Source organism: Melozone crissalis, unplaced genomic scaffold (assembly GCF_028551555.1).
Source record: "Melozone crissalis strain CALT ecotype California unplaced genomic scaffold, PUWL_Pcris_2 ptg000033l_1, whole genome shotgun sequence".
In the NCBI taxonomy this organism is placed as follows: domain Eukaryota; kingdom Metazoa; phylum Chordata; class Aves; order Passeriformes; family Passerellidae; genus Melozone; species Melozone crissalis.
The window spans coordinates 11197623-11215422 of record NW_026535811.1 but is presented as its reverse complement, the minus strand read 5'-3'; the positions used below and the strand labels follow the sequence as shown (position 1 = coordinate 11215422).

General features: G+C 45.4%; 1 protein-coding gene across 2 annotated transcripts in view; it reads right to left on the bottom strand.

Moving 5' to 3' along the window:
- Nucleotides 1–9284: 9284 nt before the first annotated feature.
- HIPK2 (homeodomain interacting protein kinase 2) overlaps nucleotides 9285–17800 on the bottom strand; it is a 127327-nt gene continuing 118811 nt past the window's right edge. For both annotated transcript variants that reach the window (XM_054281847.1, XM_054281848.1), the window contains exons 13-15: nucleotides 12885–13132; nucleotides 11719–11879; nucleotides 9285–9933 (exon numbers count right to left, since the gene is read on the bottom strand). In XM_054281847.1, coding sequence (XP_054137822.1) covers nucleotides 9472–9933; nucleotides 11719–11879; nucleotides 12885–13132 — 871 coding nt within the window. In that variant the 3' untranslated portion in view covers nucleotides 9285–9471. The remainder of the gene's footprint in view (nucleotides 9934–11718; nucleotides 11880–12884; nucleotides 13133–17800) is intronic.

Genomic DNA, 17800 nt, shown 5'->3' with positions numbered 1-17800 from the left:
CTGAAATGGTTGTGCCCTGGAATAGCTGTGGAAGTTTTGTTTCAAGAATACAGAGTAAAAATATATAGAGAGAAAATTTAAAAAAATCAAACACATAAGGGATAACAGGGGAAAAGAAAAGCCAGAAGTGTTGTATGTAACCACGTGAGGTGGAAGTGTTGCAGAAGCGCTTTCTTTCCTTGCTGAGGGCAGAGGTGCTGTATGTAACCATCCGGATCCTATGGGATGTGCGTTGCCAGTGTTGGAACCCCCTTCTTGCTGAACAAGCTGCAAGCCAAGGTACTCAACAAGACTCTGTGGCTCCTGGAGTGCGCTGGCATTTATTTGTGAGTGTGGCCCTGCCCGGGAGCACAGGGGCCCGGGCAGTGCAGCCTGGTGATTGAGTGGTGGCGCACAGTGAGGGAGGATGGGTGTTTGCCAGCTGGCCCGAGTGCTGCGGGCACTCCTGGCTGCCCGTGTGACACCTGATGGCTTTGGCAACGCGGCCAGGCAGGAATGGCAACCACGGGAACGGTGCTGAGGAGGAGGAGGAGGAGGAGGAGGCGGGCTGAGCTCCCCGGCCCCAGGGCTCTGATTGTGCTGGGAGCAGCACCCGTGCCCAGCTGCAAAGCGTCGCCGATTGCTCCTCTGCCCCACCTCTGCTGCGAGCTGACAAATACAGCACGGTGCAAACACCAAAGGAGCCCTCCCCTAAACACCCCAGCTCCACAGCTGAAGCCCAGATGTACATATACATATTTTTAAATGTCAGTTCCTGTACTTTCGGGACCTCAAAGTACCATTTTGCCCAGCAGACATTTATACCATGTTCATTGATTACCCAAGTGAGAGAACACAACAGAAAAAACTAGACAGCTAAGTGAGACCAGGGAGTGGGGAATGTGATATATCAAAATGCAAAGTACAGGGTAGCAGCAGTGGGGAACAGCATTAATGGGGACTGGCATGGGCTGAGAAAACAGAGTTGACAAGGAGATGGTGAGTGAGCTTTGTATTTTGTTTACTGGTTTAAAACATTTCTGTGGTGGTGAGCATCATTTGTAAGAAAGGGGTGAACAGATGAAAGCCAAATTACAGCATTGCCTCTGAGTGGCTCACACAAACACACACTTACAAACAACCCCCCTCCCACCCCCCCCCAAATAAAACAAGCATTCACTAACTCAGGAATTATTTGTTTGGCTAATGATTTATCAACAGTACAATACAATCCTTCTTATGAATATCCTTCATTCTCCTAATGTGGGTATCTTCATCCAAACGAGGATCTTACATAGAACAGTGAATTTTGTATCATGCTCCCCGCTTCAAACCAGGGAGGCCTGATAAAGCACGTTATTAAAACAAGCAAACAAACAAATAGCTTATCTGTTGAACTAAATCTTCAAAGTGGGTGGAGTGTTTTTTCAATCAGATTTTGGAATACATTGGATTACTTCATCTCTGGACTGACTTTCCAACACTATGTTATATCTCAAAACAGAATATACATATTAAAAACACACTTGTACTTTTCTATTTTTAACGGGCAAAATTAAAAAAGAGGCAGCTGTACTGAGTTTTTGAAGGTGTCACTTATAAACACAAGATTTCCCTTAAAAAGTACCAGTTTAAATGTAAACTATAAAACACTGTAGTAACTATAAAATGTAGCCAGAAAACTGTTTAAGTAGCCACAGTCTATTATTCAGTTCATATTGGTTTAAAATGTGACTCATTAAATATCTTCTAGAAGGCCAAAGCATTTTACAGTAGCTATAAACATATATACTTACATGTGCATTTTAACATCACAATTGATTAAAATACATAAAAGAGTAATCTATTCCTTGGTTTAATTTTTTTTTTTCTTTTTAAAGATTCACTGTCTTCAGAATTCACTCAAGCAACAATGACCAGGGTGGGCATTTATCGCTATTCTGCCCTTATGGAGTTCAGAGTCTTTGAATCAAAGTTCAAGCTGGCTACATGATTTCAGAAAGGCTAAAACCAGGATGAATGCCCACATTTGAGGTAATTATTGCCATTAGGTCACAGTTTGCGTAATGTAAGTGTATTTAAATCCTTCTTTTAAAAAAGCAGAAGTATCCCACAGTACTGGGGGATACCCATTGAAGCAATCAGAATCCAGAATCCTGATCAGTGGGTTTGCTTCCAAAGGAGCCAGCGGTCCCAGAGCACAAGGCACTCCCAGGACAGCCACCAACCAGCCTAGAGCTCAGGCAAGCAAGCCTGCAACAAGCCTTTTTTAATTTTTAAGGTTTTTTTTAAAGAAAAGGAAACCATAAGAAAAAAATGCCATAAAATAGATGGGTAACTCTTCTGATCAGAATTCCAGACCGAAGCTTTTCTATCCATCTTATTCCTTTTCAAACAGCTTGCTGAAAAATCAAAATACATCGGCTTCAATATTAACTCTATGCCAGCACTGCAAAAACTCCTTGGCTACGTTCTGAAAGTGGGATAAGCTTTGCTTTTGCTGAGCGTTGTTGCCCCATTGCTTTCTGTTTCAAAGAGGAAACCTTGTTTGAAAGAAAGAAAGAAAGAAAGAAGAGGAAGAAGGAAATGAGAATGGAAATAGAGGGGAGGGAGGGAAGGAGGGAAGGAAGGAAGGAAGGAAGGAAGGAAGGAAGGAAGGAAGGAAGGAAGGAAGGAAGGAAGGAAGGAAGATCCCTGGCTGTCAGAAGTACACACAAATATTTACAAGGTTTGTGTGAATCTGCACACAGTTCCCCTCACAGCGAAAGAGTTAAGAACAGAGATGTCACAATATTTATCAGTGCAGTAAAAAATATCATTTTTGGAAAAAAATATACCTTTAGTATTGCCTTTCTTAGATTAACTATGATAAGCAAAAGATTAAAAACAAAAACTTTATCTTCAAACACACATGAATAGTCTGTTATAGCAGCACTGCTAAAACTGGAAGGACAAAGCTAACCCGTAAATGAGAAACAGGAGTTTCAAACCACAAATGCCGAACACAAAACCTCCTAGTATGCTTCAAAAGACTTCTGAAGAACCAAGCCAATCTACCATTCAAATTTCACTCTCAACACACACAAATGCTCTAAAACCACGTCTTCCCACTGAAAGCATTTGACACATGCAGAACCCAGGTCAGTTTACCTCCAGACTGGTTCTCACACTGCCACCTGCATCAGCAGCTCCTCACAGGTAACCCCTGCCTCTGGGGTCCCTCACGGCAATCACATTTGTCACAGAGGACAAGGAGCCCTGGAGCACAGAGCCTTTGTGAGCAGCTCCTCTGCACATGGCCAGGCCTTCCGTCCAGGGCCACCCCAGCTGTGGGTCTCGCTGTGTGCCTGGTGAGCTTGGTGGCATCACAGCAATACACAGGCAGTGGTGGGGAGGATGGACCACAGGGATGGAGACCAGCGTGGAAAGCCCAGCTCCTCTCACCCAGTGCAGTACCCCTGCAAGGAGTCTATGCACAGCCACCAACAACAGGACTGGCACCATTTCTTTGAGCACCTCACTCAAGCATCTGCAACCCAGGGTGAAATTGTCACCATCATCAGAGGCAGCTTTGTTGGAGTACGGCAGTGGGGGAACCTCAGCAGCAGAGAACCATCTCCTCCCTATGTCTGGAGGGAGAAAAATGATTTGTAGGCACAGAAGTGGGCCTTGGGAAATAAGATGGGGATTCCAGGTACTTGGGACACAGGTCCTTCTCACAGGAGCACCAGGAGGGTGATGAGGATAAGTGCCCAGGACCACAGAGCAACTGCTTTGAAGCTCACACAGCAAATGGGACCACGGTAGGGACAGCTATGTCAACAGGAAGAGGGAAAACGTTCCCTTCCCACACCTTTCCCATCTGTATTGCCTCCCCAGGGCAGACCTTGCATACAGGTATCCAGGGTTTGGCCCACAAGTAGCACTGCGGATCTCCAATGATTGCAAAGCCATGGAAAAACACAAGTCCAAGTCCAACACCCAGCTGTGCCTGGCCTGACCACAGCATCACTGTTTGGGATATCAGGAGAAAGTTTTTCACCCTGAGGGTGGTTGGGCACTGGAACAGGCTTCCCAGGGAAGTGGTCACCAAGCCTGACAGAGTTCAAGAAGCATTTGGACAATGCTCTCAGGCACATGGTGTCGTTCTTGGGGTGTCCTGTGCAGGGCCAGGAGTTGGACTTGATCTTGCTAAGTCCCTTCCAACTCAGCATATTCTATGATTTTATGAGCCCACAGAACAAAACCAGTGTCCTAAATCCAGAGGAGACACTACAGAATCATGCAGAGCATCCAGAGGCTTATCTCCACTACAGAGCTCATCATTTGCACACTGCAATATCACCACTAAAACACTTAAATCAATGTGAACAATAACAAGAGAAGAAAAAAAGTTTTTGACATCCCCTACAGTTTAGGATAGCAGCAATATTTAGTGTGAATTTCTCTGCTCATCAAGCTAGCTACTCGAAAAGATGTCAGAAACTGGAGAGAGAGAGAGAAAAAGAAAAAAAAAAAAGTGAATGCAAAGATTGAGTTCCACGGTGTATCCTCATTGCCTGGTGCTCATGACTCATGGCTTCATTTAATTTCTGGAGTAGATGGGAGTCTCTTTCTCTCTTTTGTAAAAAAAAATAAAGTATCTTTGGTTAAAGAAAAAAACAGGTTTATTGCCCTTCAAATTGCTAATGGAATTGCCTTCAAACCAAATTACAATACACAATCCCTTGAATATATAAAAAAAGGAAAAATGTCACAGTCAAAAGTGTCCCTTTCTTGGAATGTTTTGTGTATTACACCAAAACTACTAGAGAAAGAGAGAGAATTAGAGACCTGCCAAAGCCCAATTTGTTTGGTACAAGCAGGTAAAACCTGCCAAGGAAGATTCAATTGCATTTGTTCTCTCAAATGACTGGATTTAACCACTCTACAGTGAATCTGCTTCCATTTGGGTTTTCCAGTCTGCTCATGTCAGTGATTCTCTACCCTCCCTCCTGCATTCTGAGCTCACAGCAGGCAACAGAACATCCTCCTGAGGAAAGACAGTGTCTGTGCTCCCTTCTGCTTCCTGCACAGGCAGAAGGCAAGAGGACATAATGGGGAAAAGAACCACTTTTTCACTCTGCCAGCCATAAGCCACCCATAAAACTTCCAGTATCTAAACATTCTCCTACCCCTCAAGTTTCCACACCATGTACTCCGTGCACACAAGGAACACCAACTGACCCAAACCATGCCAATCCCATTTCCTCTCCAAAGGACTCTGCGAGCAAAACCAGCTGGCTGTTATGATGTGTGTGGTACTGACAGCACGCAAAGCTTTTACTTCCTCTGCTGAAATGACTGTGTTTCCCCAATGACCAACCACACCTTCATCCATACAATTCCTTTATACGAGTGTGAGGGAGGAGGTGTTGCTCAGCTCCCTAACATCCACCAGAAAACACAGCTCTCACACAGTGCTGCACCATCAAAGTGATCTGATGGTTGTGCTGTGCATCTCTTGTAATCAGCATCCCACCACCACAACTGCCTGGCAGACCAGCAGCTCCAGGATGGACAATGTGAAAGGTGGCTCCTCTGACATGCACTGGAACCCTTCTCTCTGCCAGTCTGTGCTGATGTAACAGTTCCACTGCCAAATACCCCCCAAAATCAGATCTGAGCCCATGTGGGAGAGCAGGCCAGATGGGTACACAGGGAAAATGCAATTAATACAAGTAAAACACTACTGTGATTGAGACTGCAACCTTTCGTGCTTTGCTGATCTTAGGCCGGAGGAGCACATAAACAAGTATTTAACTTGAAGTTCTTTAGCAAAGCACTCAAGTGCATCATTAACTTTTAGTCTTTGCTGAAGTCCTGTAATTTTTTGATGGAATTCAAATTCAGTCACTGCTTCCCCCTATTCTAAAAGAGCAGGTGATACAAATCAAACCATAAATACCTAAACTGTAGCAACCAGAACAGCATAATGAAATTCCACAACAACTAATTGTAAAAGAAGGGAAAATCTACAGGAACAAACAAAGAAAAAAATCAAACCAAGCACCCTGGCCTGTGGGCACCTAATTAGCCTTCAGTGAGAGAGGAAGAGCAAGTGAGGAACACTGCCCTGTCTGCAGCCATGCTTTACCCAGCTAATGCCATCTGTGTGTGCCAGTGTGCTTTATCCAGTGATGGGTCTGAGAGCCATCCTTGCAGCTCTGCTGTGCCTCCTTCCATAGCCCTGCCTCTGGAGAGCCATCCAACCATGTCCTCCTCTAGGAAAACCAAACTCTTAATATGTGGTGTGGCCTTGTGTTGTTTGCAAGGGCTCAATGATCATGGCTTGGAGCACAAATAAGCCTTAATCTGATATAAATGTCCTTTCAAACTAAGAGATGGTGAGCTGGACCCTGGGCCACCAAGGTCCTTGCCTGCCTTTGATCCAGCTCTCCTGACAGATCATTATGTTAGCTGCTAGCAGGTGCTGGCCTGTGAATGAATGTTTCTGGACTTATCCTGAAATGCAGATGTGACCCAGAGGATAAGCCATGCTCCTCAAGGCTGTAACCACTCTCACTGAGCAGTCCCACTCCCCCAGATTAGTGGCAGAGTTTTCATCATCAGAATAATCTCGTTTCTCCTTCCTCCTGCAGTTCTCATAATCACAGTAACCCTTCCAATGCCACTGATGAAGAGAAATAAAATAAACAACAATAACTACAAGAGAAAAAAAAACCCCACAAAGTTTAAGGAATGCGTGTGCAATTAAAACCCAGAGTAAAATATAATAATAATAAAATAATAATCATAATCATAACAACCATACAATAAAATAACATTATCTTTCCTTTTCATGACATAAGCAGCATGATGCTCTCGCTCCCAAACTGGTGAGAGAGGAGAGGAATGCAAGAGAGAGAGCAGGGCTTTATTTTCCTGCCTCAGACGAAAGGGGACGTGTCTTTCCAAAACAAGAGTGGGGGTAAGGTGCATAGGCTGCTGGGAGATTGCATCCTCATCTACAGTATACTGAGCTGGAATGAAGGACAGGCAGGAGAAGAAAACTGTGCAAGAGTAGCCCAGGAACCAGAGCTAGCAACCAGGAAGGTTATTTGGTGGTTAGCCAGAAGACAATGGCCTTGTTGAGCAGCCTATGCGTAGCAGGATCCCTTCATCTTCCAGGCCAGCCAAGCACTTACTGCAAAACAACGTATTTGTGCTTGTCCTTCTGTCAGCTTTTCCAACCTGAGAGAGCCTCCTTCCTCACTGCCACTCAGGGAACCCATCCCTCACCACCCTGCCAACAAACCTGCTATTTTCCAGCATCTTGCAAAACACCTGACTACTCCATGCTCTAGTTTCAAGGAAATGTAGAGTGGAACTGAGCAACCCCCGTAGACTTCAGCTTTCATGGAAACGTTCTACCAAACTCCTTTCTCTCCTTCCTCCTCAGGACATCCACAGGCATGATGGTACTGATGCACCAGTGCAAGTGCCATCACCAGGGAAACTCCCTGCTGAACCAAACCAATGACAGGAAAGGCTCTCTTTAGAAACTGTTGGAAAACAAAACAACCATGTAGCATTCCTTGGTGTGGAGCACCAACCTACTCTCCAGTTCCAGGGTCACTCTGCCATTGCAGGCAGTTTTTCGGGGTGTAGGTGAAAAGAGAGCAGGGGAGGCACACAGTGTCACAGCTATGTTAGAGTGGGTAAGGCTCTATGTATTACAATACTCTTTTCATTTAAGAAACCTGAGATTGACTCTCTCAACTGGATTTTCTCATGCTTGCTTTGGGACTCCAGCCCTTTCCTGACCCTTTCTCATCAACAGACGCAGTGAGAGATGTTGGCAACAACTAGTGTTTCCCCCTATCAAGGACTAAATTTTTGTTCCCATTTGAGACACATGACCAGGACAACCTGATGATGAGGGTGGACACTGTCCTCCCACTCCATCGAGAACATCGGCAAACAGCAGAATGAGAATTCAGTTTCCAAGGAGGAAACCTGCTATTTCAACAGGACAGAAACAGACCAGTCCACAAATGAGTCCCCAGACCCTCTGGGTCCTCACAACCAACCTGGTTGCTTCTAGCCCATCCAGTGCTTGACAAAACACCCAGTTATATGCACTTCTGACCCCAACGAGCCACCCCAACACCTCGCCAAGTGAGCTACGATTGACGACGTGAGAAAAAAAACCCAACACCACCAGCAGGAGAAAATCGGCAGTAACAACCACCCCCCCCCCAAAAAAAAAAAAAAAGAAGAAGAAGAAAGAAAAAGAGCTGAGAGTAAATTCCAACTAGCCTCAGTCAGTTTCTAGGAGTACCAGTGGAAGTAAACCCTTAAACCGCGTCTGTAGTTTGGTAAGGCACTACGAGGGAATGATGTAAAACTAAGACTGTGACAGTTGTAATGGCTGTGCCGAGGAACACATCACAGAGAGAAGGCAGCATCTGCACTCACACACACACACACACCTGGACAATCACATTGTTACATGCCTATGTTATATCACTTTTCTTTGTGCAATCACATTGAGGAATAGTCTATTGGTATCGTTGAAGTTCAACACAAAAGAGTAAAAAGGGGTATGACCTGTATAGTGCTACATTCTACCGGGGCTGGGGGCAGGAGGTTGGGGGCAGCTAAAATGTCTCCTCCTATACTAAAATGGCTAGGGATTGAAAATGAACACTTCCAAAAAAAACAAAACAAAACCCTAAAAAAAAATGCAACTGAAATCCAATATACATTATCAGAGATTTTGTTTAGGAATAGCATTTCTCAGGGATTTATCCAGTGTGTTCAAGAAGAGGGAGAAACACCCCCATTGCTTCTACTCTCAACCAGCGCAGCATGGCCTGTTTTGTCCAAGTGTGTTTAAGTGTAGCAGTGTTAGGACCAAATTAAGAGCACTGGGACAACGTTTTGTCCTCCACCCACCGCCTCCCTTACCCACTTTCTTTTTCTGTTAAAAATGCCCCCAAAATTATGTATACTCTCAGATATAAAAACTGCTGTATAAATCCTTTGAAATGCTGGATAAATCTCTAATCCATATACCTAGAGGATTAAAAACCTAATGGATTTCATTTTAGGTGTTCTGGACAACAAATTTCTAAATGTAGCTCACTATTGGATGAAAAAAACCTTTAAAAGTCTATTGGTGAAGTTCTTCAAAAGACAGGACCCGCTGGAGGGTCCTTCTCCTTCTCTCTTTCTCTCTAGTTTGGTGCAGAATGGTTGTTTTTTTTTTTTGTGGTTTATTTTTTTTCTGTTCTTTTTTTCCATTTTCTTTTCTTTTTTTAAATAAAAACTGTAGAATTGGTTTTTCCCCCCTTCTTTCCTCTTTTTCTTTTCTTCCTAAAGTCTCCTTCGTTCAAGTTTCACACGGGCCTCCCATTGCATTGTTAGTTTGTCACCTTCTTCAACACAAAAGCGGCTGCCTCACTCCCCCCGGGCCGGGCGCGTCTCTCTCGCTCTTTATTCCAGTGTTTAGATGTAAGGGTACTGGTTGACCTTGGTGGGGCTCAGCGGGTATCCAGTGTAGACTGTGGAGGCTGGAGAAGCACTGATATAGGTCTGATGGGCAAACTGAGCCTGGTACTGGCTGGGGTGGATGGTGGGCGAGGGCAGGACGCGCGGGCCCATGCTGACGGGGACCTGGTGCACGATGCCGGCGGGGTAGGTGGCGTGCTGCACCGCGTGCCGCGCCGAGCCCTGCGACGCCACCAGGTGCGCGACGGTGCCCGTGGAGCCCAGGGCGGCGGGGGCGGTGTATGTGTACAGGTGGGGCTGCGTGGGCAGGTGGGCGGCGGCGGCCAGGTGGGGATGGACCGTGCCGTGGCTGGGGCTATTGTGCGGGAAGGAGTACGGGGCCTGAGCTATCGTTGGAGTGATGTAGGCTTGCTGTCGCCGGTGACTCCCTGCGCGGTCAGTCGAAATGTGCTGCTGGCCCTGGATAAAGACAGCAACAGTGAGAGGTGGTTACAAGACAGGAGATGGCTCTTTGCCTTCTCAGAAGGGTCTGGGAGCCTCCCTGCAACCGCAGAAAACTCTCCTGAGATCCTCCTGACACCCTCAGCATTGCCAGTCTTCCCTTGAAAACGAGTGACAGCAGTGGGTCCCTCACAAGCCCATTAAAACCCATACATTGACAAGGTATGAAACTCCGTAGTTTCATACACTGACCAAAACGACCCCCAGAACGTAAGCAAGTCCCCCAGTTTGAGCTACAACCTGCCGACACAGCTACCAAAAGACACAACCTTGGATGCCCAGCTCCCAACAACATCTTCCTCAAGTCCAGTTGCTCAGGCAACAAGTGTTTTTTGCTGGTGAACTCTCTGATGACAAATTGTGGTCTACAGATAGCTCAGGGGAATGAGATTGCCTAACTATGCCTGGAACAGGCAATTTATTTTTGTTCAGTTTGGGTATTTGCAGTTAAAGATTTCCTTGGTTAGTAAAAATAACCACGTTATTTTTTAAGGAGAAAACTCTCAGCTTGATTAGATCCTGCAGGTGCCTGGTGCCCTCATTGTCCTTAGCTAAAATTACTTGAGCCCAGGAAACTTCTAGCAGTGGGAAGGGACCAATGTACTTTTTTCCCCAGGGATTTTTTAAGTTGTCTTCTTGCACTGCACAAAAATGTAGGGAGTTATCCCAGTCATTTGTAGTCAGAGTATTAAATTACCAATAAAGCAGGAATTAGAAGACAAGAAGGAAAATGCTCCATGCTATTTCCTTCTATTCTTCCAAATGGTTTCATCCATTTTGTAAGTACTCTCTCTGCCATCACTGTGGGAATATGGTAGCCACACTCCTCCTCAACTCTTGCAAAGCGCATCTTGCCCACTTCCTCCATTTTCACACACTTTTACTTAAAATTTGTTCACATTTATAAATTTCCTCTGCATATGGAAGGAGAACAGACATTCTCCAAAATAAACAAGTTATTTTTCTTTTAAAAAACAGTTCTGCCAATATCCAGCTCTGGATGCATGCCAGCACCGTCCTCTGAGCTCTCCAGACCTTCTCCTCTTGAAACACTGGTACCTGAGCTGTAACTTCCCTACTCTTCTCAACTCACCTCAGGGAAGAGAGAGGCCCCAGGTGCAGGATGTGAAAAGGGCATTATTTCCTGCAGCTCCTGGGAAGTTCCCTGAGAGTTCTGATCACAGATTGGGAAATGTCTCAAGAACTGCATGCTGCCAAGAAGTGGGATTTGTCCAGATCTCAGCCCAGCTTTATCACAGGATGGATCAAACTCATTACATGAGGTCACTTATATACATAGAGGCTCTGGTTTGCCTTGTCCCACCTGATGGGGATTTCTCTCCCAGTCCCACAGCCAGGCTTAAGCACTCTCTTCACTTGGAAGATATTCTCCCCACAGTTACTTACAGCTAAGGAGAATTCAGTCCTTGCTACATGCTCCTGCTCCACTCCTTTGTGGCTGAGCCACTGCATTTCCCCTCTCATGTTATTCCCCCTCACTCTTTTAGACCATCAGGCTTCAGAGCACACAGGAAGAGTACCCCCAGCCCACTCAGGGGTGTGATCTGCACTACCTCTGCTGCCTGAGCTGGAAGATCAAGGTCTGCAGTCAAGCAGAAACAAGTTGATGAAACTCAACACGGGCTCCAGCTGCCACTAGACTGGACCAGGACAGCCCACGATGGAGGAGTGGTAGGTAAGAGCTGGATGATGCACCACCAAAATCAGTCTTGGTTGACTTACCTGACTTAGATTTAGAGGCTGCTGCTGCTGGAAATGTGCTCCTGGTCGCTGCTGCCTATAGGCAACGGCTCCAGACGAGCTCCCTGAAGAGTGACCGCTGGTGGAGGTCACGGTGCTGGAGGACTTGGACTTGTAGGAGGATGAGTGGTGACTGGTGGTGACTGTGCCAGGAAAGGAAACACATTTGTAGCTTACATGACATTGTTTAATTGCTCACCCTACCTTTTCCTCACCGAGTCTCCTCCAGAGTGGCTTTTGGGAGGAGACACACAACAGAATCAGGTTAAGAAAACTGTTTCTCTCAATTAACAGAATACCTCAGTAGGGCTTGATATACACAAGAGACCTGTTATCCTAGAGGCAGACAAACAAACCTGATTAACTGGACCCAAAGCAGGTCTGGAGCAGGCTTTATAGATCCTTCAGAACCATGAGACAACGTTCTGCCAGCAGAACTGTACAACGCAGGTACAAATCCCAAGGAGAGGAAGGAAAGTATGGTGTGCACAGCTTAAAAAAGCCCTGGCTTGCTAACGTCAGGTGAGTGGGAAGGGAGGGAGAAGGAGCTGGTGGGGAGCTCGCCCTTCGAGCCTTTGTGTTCACCAGCAGTGCATCCAAAGCAAGGACTGCCAGGTAGCTCAAAGCCAACAGCTTTGAGCCAGACTTCCACCATAAAGCCCTTTTCAACACATCACACTATCTAGCATTGCAGAGGTTCTGGATGAGCAAACCTCATCAGTCCACAGTGAAGATCCTGGGGAAATGTTCTTCCCAGAAACATCAACAAATTCAGATGAAATTCACATGTTTTCGATCTCTTACCCGTTTTAATGAAAGCCTACGGAAAGGCAAGGCAGCAAAGGTTCACACTTGCATTTGGGTGCCTTTCATGTCAAATGTTGAGCTAAAGGCTGCATTCTGTTCTCGGGTTTGCACAGAACTAACTGGGACCAACACTTGACCCACGACTCCTGAATGAACCAGGGCTCACAAATAATGCAATATGGCTACCAAGAACAGATGTGTCACTTGAGAGAAGTGCAGGAGCACAGTTTCTTTGGAAAACAAACCAACCAAACAAACAAAATGAAACTGAACAATGAGATTCTTCCAAGATAAATCATTTATTTCTTACTAATTTTCTTGACGGAAAAGGTGCAATTTACCTGGTGCCAGGCTATCGCACTCTACCAACACCTCACTGGCCTGGGTTTTCAGTGGTGGCACAATGATGGTTCGGGGGTTCCCATTGCAGTGAGTCTCTGGAACCCCTTTGGTGTCGTAGCTGTTCCCATTGTTCTGCCCTGTGCGGTGCTGCACGGCGTAAGGGCTGTTGTTGCTGGAGGAGTCGGAGTAGGGGGAGTCATGCACGGTGACACAGCTGATGACATTCTTCCTCTGCTTGGACAAGGTGCTGCAACACAAGCAGACAAGTGGAAAGAGTGAACGGGCGGTGATCAACTTGACACCATTAGAAGGCTCTGCCTGTGGCAGATGAGCTCCCTAAGGACAAAGCACAGCCTTCAGTCCTCTGCTGGAGAGAGGCGGCTTAAGCCAAATCCTGGGCTTCAAAACTCCCTCGTTACTATTCCAGGAAAGCCTTCATGGAGGTCAAGCAGTGAGTAAGATGTTGTGGATAGATCTTATATTCACACTGCTTAGAATAGCACTGAACCAGACTGCCAGATTTATTTTCAGACTGCTTTTTATGTATGTGTGCAGTAGAAGCCCAGCAGTTATACTATGCTTTGTTGCAAGTCTCACCACCCACACAAAAACGTGGCGGTTTCTCCCAGCCTTTCAGCAATGATTTAATAATAGATGCTATGACTTTTCATGCTTAAATTCCATGAATCTACAAAACACACACCATTCTATTTACTAAGATGGTACAACGGACACATTCTCAATAAGCATTTGAAAATGAGGTACAAATGAGAAAGAAATGAATAAAGTATGCAATGCTTTTGATTTTCTTCAATTTCTCTGAACAGGCCTGGGTCTCCTGACTCTAGTGTAGATTATCAAGGTCCTGCTGCAACTAATCTATCTATGACATCAAAAAAGTGATTAAAAAGGCACATCAACACTTTCAAGATTAGTGCTGGAAGTTCATTAGACCAGACTGCATGAGTATGATTGGGATTTGCTCAGGCTATTGTGTCTAATTATTCTTCATGGTTTCTCCTTCCTGTTATGAGCTTGTTTAGGGAGAAAAAGAGAGTGAGAAAGAGGAGGGAGGAAGGGGGATGGTGAAGATTTGCTTAAATAGCTCACATCCTTGACAGTGCACAGACCTTGACTACAGAAAATAGCTGTTATGTTTCACTGATTGCATTATGTTGTTATGGCAACTGAAGTTTTTAAAATGATGAAAAGAAATGGATAGCACATAAAAAGCTAAGTAATTAGGCTTAATGGTGGAAACAGCCCCAACAGGAACAGAAATGCCATAGAGAAAAAGGAATCTTAACTTCATGAGTGTGCACTTTAAACAGAGATAGATCTCTTTCCCATGGAGCGTCCTCTCCATTTTCTCAGTCTGGCTAGTCCAGTCCAGGGAACAGCTGATTAATCTTGTCTCAGTCTGGGATGGAGCTGTTTGTTCCCCGGTCTCAGCACTGCTCCTTTCCCAATGGAAGGTGGAGCAGACACTGAGAACAGTCTCCTTGCAAGGACATTGTTTGCCTTATTTATTTCTCACAGTCCTAAAGGAGCCCTGGTGGGTTCCCTTCAACTTGCCCAGGCCCAAAGTCTCTCTGTCAGCATTCACAACCTGCAACTCACCCCCTGTATTCCAAGACTCAGGGTTGGAAATCTATTTTCTTTTCCCTTTACAGAACACCTTGGGTTGCTGCATTCACAAACAAGTTCCCATCACACAGATGTTCCCTGGGCTACCATCACAGGGTCCTGGTGTGCCCCAAGGAGGACAAAGGACCACATTGTTCTACTCACAGTAAAAAACATGTTTTGAGAGGCCCCTGCCATCCTAAAAGATTGTAACCTGAAACAGGACAGATGAGAGTGAAGGAGAGGGAGATATTGCACAGTTGGAAAGAAATCCTTCCTGGGCAGGGATGGATTGACAAAGAAAATGTGCAACAGCAAACCCTCATATTCTGACTTTTCACAAGGAGCTGGAGAGCGCTGGATTAGAAATGGAAAGAGCAGCATTGCATCTTAGATGGACAACGACTGTGTGTGAAGAAAGATGTAGCAGTTTGGATATGCTGCTATGAAAGAAGAATATTAAGCCAATAAAAATGACTAATATTGCATCAATATACCCCTCTCCATCAGCAGAAAGGCCTGTAATCACACATTTATGAGTATCCACGCTGCTTGCCCTTTGCAGCTACCCTTGGCTGCCAGTTGGGAAGAGAGATATATTCTTTATCTCTGACAGTTATTACATTTTATAAAGAAAAATCAAGTCACTAAAGAGTTTTCTGACAACTGATAAGGTCTAACTGTTCTTTTACAGTCCCTTCCTGATCTAAGTGGCTGAGCTGCTGAACTGGAAATACTTGCTCTCAGCTGACAATTGACATGAGAAAGTTGAGCTGTAGAACTGGAAGGGTAATTTTCTGTGTAATCTGTGCTATTTATTGTTTTAGCATGGGCACATTTTTCACCAGTTTGATTGAGGGTTTGTCAAAACAAGGACCATGGGATCTTTCTCCTTCAAAGTGTTAAAGCTCCTTGGTTACAATAAAAAATTCAAGTATAACTGTTTGATTAAATAAGTGAGTGACCCCAAACCCAAACACTTCTAGAGAAAGGGACCATATATCCGGGTATTAACTCATTGCATGGATGGGAATCTGAAAAGGACCAGAGCTATGGTCCTGCCAGGCCTTATGCAAGTGCTCAGCACTGCTAATATGTGTCATTTCCCAAAGTCAACTGGACTATTCCTGTAACAGAGCTAAAGCCCATGGGTAAATATTTGCAGGATGAGGGCCCAAGTGATCAGCCTCTCAATTCAGCAGGCTGCATCATTTCAAGCACATGAGGAGTCTCATAGAAAGCAGCTGGATTTCTGTCTCTAGGAAAGGTAACAACTTCTGGATGTTACAGCAGGCAGAGAAGTCCTCAGTGTGGACTAATCACACGTGCCCAGAGCTCAGCACCTGCTGTACCAGAGCCTTCCCCAGAGATTAAGGGTGGGAATTTCAAAAACATCAAAGGCCCAACTCCTGCTGAAAATCGGTTGATTCACAGGCTTAAAGATACACTTTAATCCAAAATGGAGGCTTTTGAAAATTCAGGCCAGCAGTCAGCATTCCCCCTACTCAAAGCCTTCTTGGTAGCCAGCAGCTTTCCCCCTTCCAGCTCCCTCTCAGCTGCTCTTCCCACCTTGCAGCAACCCAGAAGTTATCTGTGTGAGGCCCAGGTTGATGGATCACCTTCCCTGCTCACAAACTATCAGGACTGACAGCTTTTACCTGTTGACACAGCACTTGCCTACTCGGCAAGCTTACTGTATTCCTGTAACTCAGCCACAGCTTTTGGGGATGATTGTGCTTACACACAAAAATGCTATTAAAAGTCTTTTCCCCCTTCCTATTAAGCTCTCTCCAAGCCTGGTAATTGCTTTCCCTCCTGCATGCACAGAAGCAGCAGCAAACGTGATTTAATAGTTTGTAGAGTTGGTCTGTGCTCCTGGGCAGCTCAAGTGCCTGCCTGCACTGTGTGGGAAGGTGTATTTAAATTCTCCAGAGGAGGGAAGGGACAAGACTGGGGAAGTGGCAGCAAATCCATCCACACAGAATGAAAAGCACTGAGCCAGGAAGGCTTTTTAACCCTTACTGCCAGGGTTTGTGTCCCCCCTTTTGGGGGAAACACAGATAAAATTAGCATTGCTTTGTATGTTTACTGTTAGTTTGTGAGTAGTATCCCATTTCCACCTGGTCCTAAAGAGCTTATCCTCAAACTTGGACCCAAACCAGTTCATATCTGTCCAATGTGCAGACACAGAGCACAACCATTCCTTTTAAGTGGAAGCAGGTCTTGGAGATGGCTCTCTAACATATACCACCCTTGGGAGTGCCCAGCAGAGATGGATGAGGGTCCCCATTCCCTCCTGCAAGGAGAAGCTTGATAGAGGAAAAGGAAGGAAGACATCCATGCACAGGCACTCGGCAAGACACTAAGGTGGTCACCTGAGATACTGCTAGTGGAAAGGCGCTAGAGACAGATGTTGAGAACAAGAAGTGATAGAAATTAAGGAAAGGAAGATGCTGAGCTAGGTGCTAAAATAATGCTGAATCCACCTCAATAGCCAAAGACAACAACAGAGACGACAACTCCTGAGATGACTTTTACTTGCTGAAGGTCCACCCCGAAATTTTGGAATGCAGCAGCATTGTAGGAACGGGATCTTTCTTCCCCTGAATACCTTGAGTTACAGCAGAAGCACAGAAAAACCAAATGGGGTCTAGTGGGAGCAATTCTTCAGCAAATGGCTCACTCCAAGAGCTACAAACCTTTCAGGGCTGCTGACACTGTAGCAAGAGAGCCTTTTAGCTCTCAAGGTCACCAGCATTTGGGGATGAAGGAAGCCATAGCACAACTGTACCTTTGAACTGGTGTGCATATGGTTAGACCTAGTATCTACCAGGGCATGTTAGCTTTACCTCACATCACAAAAACTCTGTTCTAGGGCTCTGAAAACTTAATGACATGCAACCCTTTTGGTTTGCTGCTTCAGAATAATCCACCTATTCTAGGAAAGCATGGAGTCAGCCAACAAAAACTCACACCACAACTGCAATCAGTCTCCCCACGTTGAAATCTTATGCCATGCATAGCTCCGTGCTGGGAACGTGCCCCTCTCTTTATCTCAGCCTCCATCCTGACCTGTTCATCTGCTCTCACCTTCTTTGTGAATTTGTGATGGTAAGAAATATTTATCAAGCACTACACTGAGGCCATTTTATTAGGCTATACAGCATGTGTCATTGCTATTTAAGTCATATAAACTGAATTGCTGAGCAGGTTGTAAAGGTCCTGCTGCTGAAGGTCTGCTGACAGAGCTACTGTCTATTTCTGTAATTTTAAGTATTAGCTGCATGTC